This window comes from Corvus hawaiiensis, chromosome 19, assembly GCF_020740725.1.
Source record: "Corvus hawaiiensis isolate bCorHaw1 chromosome 19, bCorHaw1.pri.cur, whole genome shotgun sequence".
NCBI lineage: Eukaryota > Metazoa > Chordata > Aves > Passeriformes > Corvidae > Corvus > Corvus hawaiiensis.
In genome coordinates, this window is record NC_063231.1 from 7,126,523 (window position 1) to 7,137,295 (window position 10,773).

Here is a 10,773-nt window from a genome sequence, read left to right on the forward strand (position 1 = left end):
AGGCAGCTTCTCCAGGGCAATGAGTTCTGTGATGGAACCAGTGAGCTGGACTCACCTCTTTTCCCGCCCCTCTCCTGCACACTTGCTTACTTAATGACTTAGTTAAACTTGTGTCAATACATGCCAGTAAAACACCTGTTCTTCTTCAAATCAAGGACCAAATAAGGAGGATTAACCAGTTTCCCAGGGTTTTACAACTCCTCTGGGTTCAATTTCAGCTCCAAAGCCAAGATAGGGCAAGTCAGATTAGAAAGGAGGCCTCATCTTTGCAACACAGATGCACAATCCCATTGACAAAACTAGTGGAGCACAGCAGGCACCGACATTTTATTTCAGGTCCATCTTTGAAGGAGAAATCCCCAGTTTCAGCCAAACTTTAGGATACATTCTGACTCATGGCCTCCATTTCCCACTTCTGTATGGCCACTCCAATTTAGGATCATAGCACTGAAAAACAACAGGTTTGTTAATGCCTTGCACAGAAATAGCTGGCTTTGGCCAACAAAGAGGCCACCAAATGGCTCTTGGAATATTCCAGTTCCCTGCTGATCTCTGGAACAGAGTCTGGAAAAGAATGAGGCCCCTGAAAGAGCTCAATTGCACTCAGGGGATCTCAAAACATGAAAGAAAGGAGCAAGGACATCCAAGCAGGTTGTCCAGACAGGCTGGAGATGCTGATGCTTTGGGGGAAGGCAGAACAAATCCAGCCATGGGTATTCTTGAGCACCGGCCCAGACTGGAGCACCTGGGCTCCACCACAGCAGTGCAAGGGGTTGGTCAGACATTAAACATGACCCTTTTGCTGGCAGACATCAAACAATGGCTGCACCAGCACACACCTGGTGCTCTCACCCAGGAGAAATGGGCCCCTTTCGCTCTTGTTTTCCATCCCTTTCGTCACAGCCCCACACACGATAACCTCTGCTCCCCCACCCACTCCTACCCCTAATCAGTTTCTTGGGAATTATTTCATGGCTCTGAACTCCCAGCTCACATGTTTGCCAGCTGTAAGGACCTTGGGGCTTGGGAGTTCATCCTGGGACACGCAAGTAAGTCCTCTCGTTCCAAGGAGAGGTCGGTCCATCCTCTCCTGATGGACCCCCTAAACTCACCAACTCAGAAATGCTGAATCCCTGCTGCCAGCCACAAAACCTGGGCCATTATCTCACCACAGAGTCCCAAGGCAGAATCAGTTTGCCCTGCAAAAGGAGAGGGGTCAAGAACAGCACAGCTTGGACCTAAAGCATCCCTGACCCCTGTGGGGTTGGCACATGTGGGTCTCACTCTGAGGTCAGCATTAGTAGGTTGTAGTTATCACCCCCAAAACCAGCACCTTTCTGCCAAAAAGGCATCAAACTGGTGTCATTCCTGCACCAGTGCAGGGGTGGACTGCAAGCTTTACCTTTTGGGTCAGATTTGTGCCCTGGATAAAAGCACAAAGAAGTGATACATGTGAGAAAAAAAATCTTAGGATCTACCTAAAAACAAGGGAGTGGGGAACTCAAGTGGATTTGGCCAAGGCAATGTGGGTAAGCACTCCCAGCACAAGCCTGTGCCAGGAGATTAGCTCTACACCTGCCTGAGCCATGGCACAAATTAGTCACCACCGCTTGTGGTTTTACCAGTTGGCACATCCTGCGCTGAGCCCATTGGCGTGGGGCAACCCAGCAGGTGCATAAAGGAGCAGCTCCCCATTGGCTGCCCACGGCAGATCTGAGAGCTTCCCACTGAGTAATTAATGTAATGGCAATAATAGACACAAAGTAAACAAGGTGGAAAGAAAATAAATCAATGGGCTGGGAGCAGAGGCTGCATTTAGTGAGGAGCGGCCCTGACGGCTCCTGTCTGCACCTTGGGCTGTCAGGATCTCCCGTGCATCCTGGTGGCATTCCAACCACTGGTTTAAGATCGGCCATATCCGAGGCTGTGCCAGCTCCTCAGGCAGCAGGAGGCTGCAGACAGGTAAGGGCTGTGGTCCTCACAGCACAGCTACGGGGTCAAAGGCTTGGGTGCCTCTGTGTGCAGCCCTGGCTGGGCACTTGGGTACCTCCTGGTGCAGCCTGAATGGGCTTCCTGCTGATTTTATGGTCTCTAAGCCCACTTTGGAGCAGAGGAATTATGGCCCTAGAAGAGGGGAGGGAGTTTGCTCCTCTGCTATTAAGTTAGGAGCATTTTGGAGACAAATGGGGAAGATTCTAGGATCAATCTCCAGTAAGAGAAGTGCCAAGAAATTCAGGGCTTGGGAGCTCATCCTGGGACACACGAATTAATCTTCTCCTTCCATGGAGAGGTCCATCCTCTCCTAATGGACCCTCTAAACTCACCAACTCAGAGAGAAATGCTGAATCCCTGCTGCCAGCCACAAAACCCAGAGGATCAGCTCACCTCAGAGTCCCAGGGGCAAGGGCAGACTGAGCACCTCTGTGCACATGCAAAAGAAAAGGGAAACACTAAATTTCCATCCCTCCTCAAACAATTTCTCCCCAAGACTACCTATCACAGAATGTTTAAGGTTCCCCCCCACCCCAAGCACATCTCAGGGGGCTTTTTTTTCACTCCAGCCACCCTTCACTACAGCCAGAGCCACTCACTGGAATGAAAGCATCTTTCCATGTACCAAATCTATAGAGAGGCTGATCTTGCCTGATTGCTTTATGTGAGCAGTATTTCACTCTCAAGAGCAATATAGTCCTACCAAAATTTTACCAAAAGCTGGATGGAAGCACTCCCAGGCTCTGAATATCTACCTGGGCCCATCCCTCTCCAGCTCCTCTGTGTCAGTGTCCTCACAGCCTTGTGCTACAAGAAGAAAAAGAAAGAAAACAGGTATTAATTGTGTCCCAGTCTCAGCCCACCTGGGTGGTGGGCAGCTTATTCCAAACTTTACAGACCCTTTGTTTATTCTCTCCAGCTCTCCCACAATTTGTGTGACCATTCAAGGAACCTGCAACTTTCAGAGCCCAAAAACAAAAGGAAGAGGTTGGACCCATCAACTGAAAATCAAACAGCTCTGAATTTCAGAGCAGGTCTGAGCTTGCTCTTCATTTCCACCTAATCCTTACGGCAACAAAGGGAAAGGAGAAAACCTGAACCCAGGGCTGGAGAAGCTGTGAAAGGTGAGGGTGGGAACTGTTTGAGCACCTCTGGTTCCAGCAGCTCCAAGTACTGGTGGGGCAGGGCAGAGACATCAAACACCCACTTTAATGCTGGTGTCTCTGGACAGGTTTTGGCAGAAGGGCCTTTCCCCAGTGCCCTGCAATGACTCTGTCCACTGGGAAATTTTTAATGCCTAACCTGGGCTAAAAACCAATCTCCTTTTCCCCTTCATCCAGCTTCTGGAGAAGGAAGGGGAAGCTGCAAAGCAAGGAAGGGAGGTCACCACATAAGTGGCCTTCACAGCAGAGCACACAGCCTCCCATCTCAGCACATCCCCCTTTTAAACCTCCCCTCTTTTCAGTGCAGCAAGTGACTCCCAGGCAGATGAGCCATGTCTGACAAGAAAGTCTCCAGGCCCTGCCATCACTGCAAGAGCAGGTCAGCATCAGCCCCAACAGACACCTCCAAGATCCACTATGAGAAGTTCTGGCTGTACCGTCACTGCTCTTCGGTGCAGCAGAGGGACCGGCAAGCTCAGAAGGCTGGGCAGCTCTTCTCGGGGCTGCTGGCCATGAACGTGGTGTTTCTGGGCAGTGCCTTCATCAGCAGCATGATCTTCAACCAGGTGGCCATCACTCTGGCAGACGTCTGGATCCTGCTTTCCATCCTCAAGGTCTTGTGCCTGTTCTGGATTATTTACTACCTGCTGGGCACCAGCCGGCAGCCACACGCAGTGCTCTACCGGGACTCCCACGCCGGAGCCATCTGGATTAGGGGTAAGTTCTGCTTTTATTTCTTCTCTCATGCCTTCTTCCAAAGGCTTGGAAGGCAAAGAAATTCTTCCCCTGTTACTAGAAGAGCTAGAAGCCATAGGATATGCAGCTAGGGCACGGGAATCTCCCAGTTCCTGTCAGGCTGATGGGCACAGTGGGTACCACAGAGAGGAACCAGAGCAGCCAGGAGAGCCTGAAACTCGGCTTCCCGTCAGCCTCCAGTCCAACTTCACTCTCTGGTCCCTTCACAAAGAGCAATCCAGGCATAACCCACTTCCAGGCCAGCAACTGAGCACCGTGGGAAAGACATAGGAAATGTTTTAGGCAGGAGCACCTTGAAAAGTGAGAGGAGAATCACTGTGTTTACTCTCCAAGAGCACCAGTGGTCCTATGTCACCGTCATCCTTGTTTAACATCACTGCAGCCTCGTTGCCAGGGAAGGATTCTTACCCAGTGAGTCACATCCCAGTGACACCCAGGCTTTCCGGGGAGATTTTCCCTTCAGTATTTGCCCCACTTTGAGAAATTACCCTTCTCCCAGCAGCCCTGCCTCTGGTCTATTATGGAGTTTTTAATTAGGCACTGTCATGTTAACTAAGCAGGGAGAATCAATTGAAGGAAGCTGCAAGGTACCTGAGAGCTGTAGAGACATGTCCAAGGCAAAAGGGAGAAACAATCAAAGGGTCCCAGCTCCTGCAGATGGGGCTGCTACAAGCCTTAGCTGACCTGTGTTCATCTCAGGTTTCTTCCACAAGGCAGAAAGCATCTCCCACCCTTAACTTACTCCTGTCATTCCACATTGCACAGAAAAGCCCAAAAACCCCATCCCCACCTTGTATCCAAGCACAAGAAAATATCCTGCGTTTTCTTAACACCTTTAACCAGTCAAAGCACACAATCAGGTTCAGGAATAAAGCTCTTCTTTGTCCTCTTCTCCTAAAATTATGAGAATTCCAGGAGAAAGACTGCCAGATCCACACAAATCCAAGAAGCACAACACCTCCTGTCCCCAGCCAAGCTCGGATGCTCCACAGACGTGTCTGTGTTTATTTACTGGTGCTTTGCTGTTTGTCCAGGGTCAGTGCTGCTGTTTGGCACGTGCAGCATCCTCCTGAATGTGTTTCACATTGGCTACAGCACAATCCTCGTCCAGTGCAAATCCAGGGTGGAAATTGTGTTCCCCAGCATTGGAATCCTTTTTATTTGCACCCAGGTACTGCACGTTACCCTTCTGGAAGCTTTTTTATTCTCTCTATCCCATTCCTGGGAGCTCCAGGGTTGGGGGGAAGCTGGGAGATGTGGGAAAGTAAGTGAACATGGGGCATTCTCCTGAGCATTGAAGGCATTAAAACATCACACGCCACTTCAAATGCTGCTTGCACTCCCTGTGTGCCACGTTGAGAGACAGGGGAGAAAGATTAAAAAATTACCCTAGAAATCAGGCTTATTTTCTGTGGCATCACTGTAAGGACTGCATTCAAGTCCAGCACAGGTAAAAAAAAGAGGAGAAAAGGTGCCTTCTACTGGTCTAAAGAAACTTCTCCTTTCTGCCTGTGATGTCCGCTAAGATTCCTGCTAGGACTGTGTTCATATGACATACCACAGGATCCAGAGGAATTTGATTTGAAGCAAAGTAAGGAGAGAGGAGAAGAAATTTTCAGGTTTTGCCAGAGATGTCTTTGCACCAGTCTGAGCCTCAGCCCCTCTTTGTATTTGCCAATCCATCCGCCCAACAAAATCCTTCGTACACAAAGATATCTCACACCATTTTTACCTTGTAATTCAACACCAGCCCTCTTCTTTACAGACCCAAAGCCATATTTGAAAAGTAAACTAATTCCCACCTCAGCAGCAAATGCCCACATGGACAGGACAGAGGAACACAGAGCTCCAGGATGTGCATTCAGTGCAGTCACACATAAAAGCTGCCCTTACCCAAGGATGCCAGCACCTGCCTCAGCAGGTGCACACATGTCCTTGCACCCTTGCACAGAGGCAGTCCTGCTCCTGCTTTGGACCTGTACCTTCTTGTCTACCTGTCCCTTTCCACCACGTGTGCAGCCAGCTGCCAACTTCACCCTGCTCACGCTGTTATTGTTCTCCACTTGCAGGCTTACTTTCTGTGGCATCACTCTAAGGACTGCATTCAAGTCCAGCACAACTTCACCAGGTAAAAAAAAGAGGAGATTGCTCTACTGGTGCCTTTTACTGGTCTAAAGACACTTTTCCTTTCTGTCTGTGATGTCAGTTATGATTCCTGCTAGAACTGTGGTTATCTGCTCCTACACAGACCCTGTATTCTGGGTCACACAAGAACCAAGCTATGCCTTGTTCAGACCCATCCTCCCTCCACTGACCTGGGCTCACCAGCTCCCTTCAGTTTTCCTTTGTGCCTTGGACTGCTGCAAAGCTTGTTCCTTCCCCCCAAACATCTTCCTGCTGCCTGTGTCAGGGACCAGCTCACAGACTGGAGGATGAGAGAGGGTGGTCTCCCCATTCCTATTTCTGGGAGATGTCTCAGCTTAGGTCAGTCTCACCAGGCACTGCCTGTCCTGCTCCTTTGCAAATGGCAAGTGGGAATGTGCTCAGCTGTGTTTGTGCAAAGCCACGCCCCATGGGCCTCAGGCAGAGCAGGCACAAACACCCCGTGTGTGCTCAAATCTGTGCGTGGGCCAGCAAGAGGGGAAGGACACACTGGCCATGAACCATCTCCACACATTGTACAAGTCCTGTGTCTCCTCCCAGGTGTGGGCTGATGCTGACCATAGCCACCAACCTGCTCCTCTGGCTCCTGGCCGTGACCAATGATACCCTGCACGTGGAGATTGAGTCTCAGCTGCGCGAGGTGGAGCGGCGATTTTCAGGCAAGGCTCCTTCTTCACATCCCCATTGGTGTTAGGCTGACACAGGTGACTTCTAGGGAAACAGCATTTCACAGAATCACAGGATATGCTGAGTTGGAAGGGACCCACAAGGATCATTAAGTCCAGTTCTTGGCCCTGTACAAGACCATCCCCAAGAATTCTACCATGTGCCCCAGAGTATTGTCCAAACCCTTTCTGAACTCTGTAGGGCTTGGGGCTGGTGCACTTCTCTGAGGAGCCTCTGGGTCTCAGTGATTCAGATATCTGCAGTTCCCCCAAATGCTGCAACTTTCCTATTATTGGAGGCTGTCTCGAGGAAATGGGCTGCAAGGGGAGAACATCTTCACCTGGAGGGAGGGGATCTGCTATGAAACCCTGAAACTGAGGGCTAGGAAAGGAAAAGCCCACCATAAATTAGCATTTTTGCTCATTTTTACCTATTAACTGCAAGCACAAGATTGCCAGACTAGAAGAGGCTCGTGTAATTGCTGTGCTCTTCTTTCTGAGGATATAGAGGAAGAAAAGGGGAATCTAATATTCCAGGGGTAGAGATAGAGAAGGCTTTGCTGTGAAGGAAGAGGTGTCTCTCATCCATGCTGACCATGGATGGGAAAAGACATTTGCTAAATTGTGTTATTCTGAATCCTCACATCCTCTAGGACTGAGCAGTAGCCATTTAACTTCCTGCTGATCCCTGTTTCCAATACATGACACACATGTTGTGCCTGCACACAAGAAACTCCCAAAGACAGCCGTGAAATCCAGGCCATCTCCCTCTTAATTGTCACCTTCCTCTTCTCCTGCTCCAGGCAACGAGACTACCTTGTGCACATGCCCAAACACAACCATCTGCAAAGTCTTCCAGAAGGGCTACATCCTGCTCTACCCCTTCAACACCGAGTACTGCCTAGTCTGCTGCTCCGTGCTCTACGTCATGTGGAAGAATGTGGGGAGACGCATCAGCCACCACCATGTCCTGCACACCAAGCCCAGATTCAAGCTCCAGGGGGTGGTCTTTGGGCCACTGCTGGGCACCGCTGCTGTAATCATCGGGGCCTGTGTCTTCATGATATATCAGATCCAGGCCACCAGCTTGGCCCCCAGCCGACAGGTTTTTGTGATCTATTATTCCTACTACATTGTGCTCCTGCCCCTGATGAGTGTGGGCGCTGTGATCGGGACAATCATCCACGCCTTGGAAAAAAAAGAGCTGGACACGCTGAAGAACCCAACCCGCAGCCTGGACGTGGTCCTGTTGATGGGGGCAGCCCTCGGCCAAATCGGCATGTCCTACTTCTCCATTGTGGCCCTGGTGGCCACTGACCCCAGGGACCTGCTGAACAGTCTCATCCTGTCCTACTCTATCCTCCTCATCTTTCAGAACATCAGCCAAAATGTTTTTGTCATTGACGGGCTCCATCGGCGGCACGTTGTAGCAGCGACTGAGGCCAAACACATCAGACACGCCGGGCAGCACACGGTGGCTGCAGAGCTGCCTGGGGAAGAGGAGACCACACTGAGCAGCAAACAGGAGCACAGCCAGACACCTCCTGGCAAAGAGGAAGACACTAAAGAGCAGAATCGTGAAGCCTACAGCCAGAGACGAGTGAGCGTGCTGGAGATGGGACAGGAGATCCGGAAAGCTTCCCTGTCCTATATCCATACCTACTCTCACCTGAGCTGGAAGAGAAGAGTATTGAGGGAGATCTCGTTCTTCTTGGTTTTGTGCAACATCATAGTAAGTATTGTGCTCTCTGCTCCATCACAGGTCGGCTGTGCCACAGTGACCTGTGACACAGATGTGATCTCCTTGTCTTTCTCTTGCATTCCAGACAAAAAACCTTTGCCCACCAAGTTTCAACCTACTGGTGAGGCAAGTCAAGACCGGTTTTGCTGTTAATACCCCACTCTCATAATTAGGAAGTCTCTCTTTCACCCTCAGAGTCAAATATTACTGGGTTTCATGGGTGCAGACAGCTGATAAATCCTTACTTGCCAAGATTTTAGCCTCTGAAAAAACCCCCATTAGGCTCATTAAGGGTGTTTCATGAGAAAGGTGGAGAAATGTGAGGCACCAGCATTAAGCCTCTGTAAATATGAGTCTCCAGGTTTGAAACTCACCCAATAAAGTACACTGTGGTCTGGGATCTTGAGTCAACCCTGCAGCCTTAATCCAGTGAAAACACATTGCCCAAGGAAACAGTGAAAGCCCGTACAAAGATGAAGCAAGCTGGGGCAGAATGGGGCTGTCATTAGGTTTCCAAGGTTTCTACATGATTTGAATTATAGCAAGGAGTCAACAGCATAACTATGGGATTTTCCTTCTCCTTCCTGGCAAGGAGACTACTATGATACTCCTGAAATATTCCTACAACCACTTGAGCCAGTGCTGAGATTAGGGTGCAGGTAGAGGACAGTTTGTCATCCTCTCACTTGTGTTTCTTTCCCTCACATCTCTCCAGCTGTGGGTCATGCCCACATTTGGGGCTCACCCTGTCTTCGAGAATGGAATGGAAAGGTCATTTTACGGCTACTCCACCTGGTTTGTGATCGTGAACTTCGGGCTCCCCTTGGGTGTGTTCTACCGCATGCACTCAGTCGGGGGGCTCCTGGAGGTCTATGTCACAGCCTGAGCCAAGCTGGACCCCCACCCCAGGGGCTGGGGAGAACCAGTGATGCTGAACAAAGATGCAGTAAGCAGCAGATATGCACGTGGAAGCTTCTAAGATATTTCCCCTCCGGCTTCTGCTTGGACTTCTCCTTGTACATTACCGTGAGTTTCGGAAGAGGTTGTTTCATATTATCCTTTTCCACCATAGAGAATAGACTCAAAGCCCATAAACAAACTCTCACTGCTCTCAGGAACCATGCATACAGTCACAAGTCTGCCAGTGGATGCTGTTTGGCAGCAAGTGGGACTTTACCCACACCTGTTGAGATCTTCCAGATAAAAGAATGCAAGAGCAGCCTTTAGCAAAAGCAACAAAGACTGGCCTGCACCAGTTCAGAAAATCAAAAGCAATCAAAAAATAAAAGCTATAACATGACCTTGCCTTACTGAGAATAAACACTACTTCTCCCTACAGGCACTCCCAGAGCCTCAAGTGGGAATCACTAGGGAAGCACTGTGGGTGATCTTTACTCACCACAGATGATGTTATCACTGGTGTGGACTAGCCAAGGTCCCATCCTTGCACACAGGGCTAGTTCAAGAGCAAGCCACTGCCACATCCACTGTGAATCCCTCCCCACCCCAACACTTTGGCCCTTGCTGCTGCCTTGCACATCCACAAACCTTTCTCGAGGTCACCATGCACAAAGGAAGGCAGCTGCAGAGCGAGGTGCCTGCATCAAAGACCTGCTAGGATGTGCTCCATAGGCATGCCTGCTTTGAAGGCACGTGGGAGAGCAAGGGGCTTTGTGACTGTGGTCCCAAATCCAGAGCCTGATGAATGGAAATAAAGAGATTGAATTTTCACCTGTGTCTTGTGAAATCTCTGGGTCTGCTCTGCACTCAACGGGCTCAAAGTCAACTCACTTAAACCGCTCTTGCATTCCGAGGTTGGATGGGGCTCTCAGCAACCTGGCCTAGGGGAAGGAATTCCTGCCCATGGCAGATGAGCTTTATGGTCCCTTCCAATCCAAACCATTCTGGGATTCTGTGAGATTTAAGAGCAGGCCTGCTCTACAATCAATCAAAATCTGTCATGACCCTTACCCAAGCATGGTACAAAAGGCATTCTCATTATTGCTTCTGTTCCTCTGTAAATCAACCCCAGGATCAGTGTGGGTTTAGGATTAGAGCCTATTTCTGGGGGTTTTTTTGTGATTCCATAGAAAAGCAAACTCTCCCACGACAGTAACAGTGAGGATTCAGCATTCAGGCAGTGATAGCACCTTTCTGTGAAACTCTAAGTGAGACTGATTTCATGAGCATGAACTTTGCCCAATCAGTGTTTGTATTTGGGCCCATGTCAACAGAAATATGTAATGAGAAATAACAGCTGGATAAATTAGGCTCCAATAAAGTTAATTATTAT

The 10,773-nt window shown here is 49.6% G+C and overlaps 1 protein-coding gene across 2 annotated transcripts; it reads left to right on the top strand.

Annotated features, from left to right (window-relative positions):
* Positions 1–1,787: 1,787 nt before the first annotated feature.
* OTOP3 (otopetrin 3) lies at positions 1,788–10,211 on the top strand. 2 transcript variants are annotated; one of them, XM_048324170.1, is made up of 8 exons: positions 1,788–1,962; positions 2,912–3,116; positions 3,458–3,872; positions 4,946–5,082; positions 5,981–6,039; positions 6,615–6,733; positions 7,543–8,471; positions 9,196–10,211. In XM_048324170.1, exons 3-8 carry the CDS (start codon positions 3,488–3,490, stop codon positions 9,364–9,366), a joined length of 1,800 nt encoding a protein of 599 aa, XP_048180127.1. In that variant the 5' UTR covers positions 1,788–1,962; positions 2,912–3,116; positions 3,458–3,487; the 3' UTR covers positions 9,367–10,211. The 2 variants fall into 2 exon arrangements, with proteins under 2 accessions (XP_048180127.1, XP_048180128.1); XM_048324171.1 differs by having other exon boundaries at positions 3,463–3,872.
* Positions 10,212–10,773: the final 562 nt, after the last annotated feature.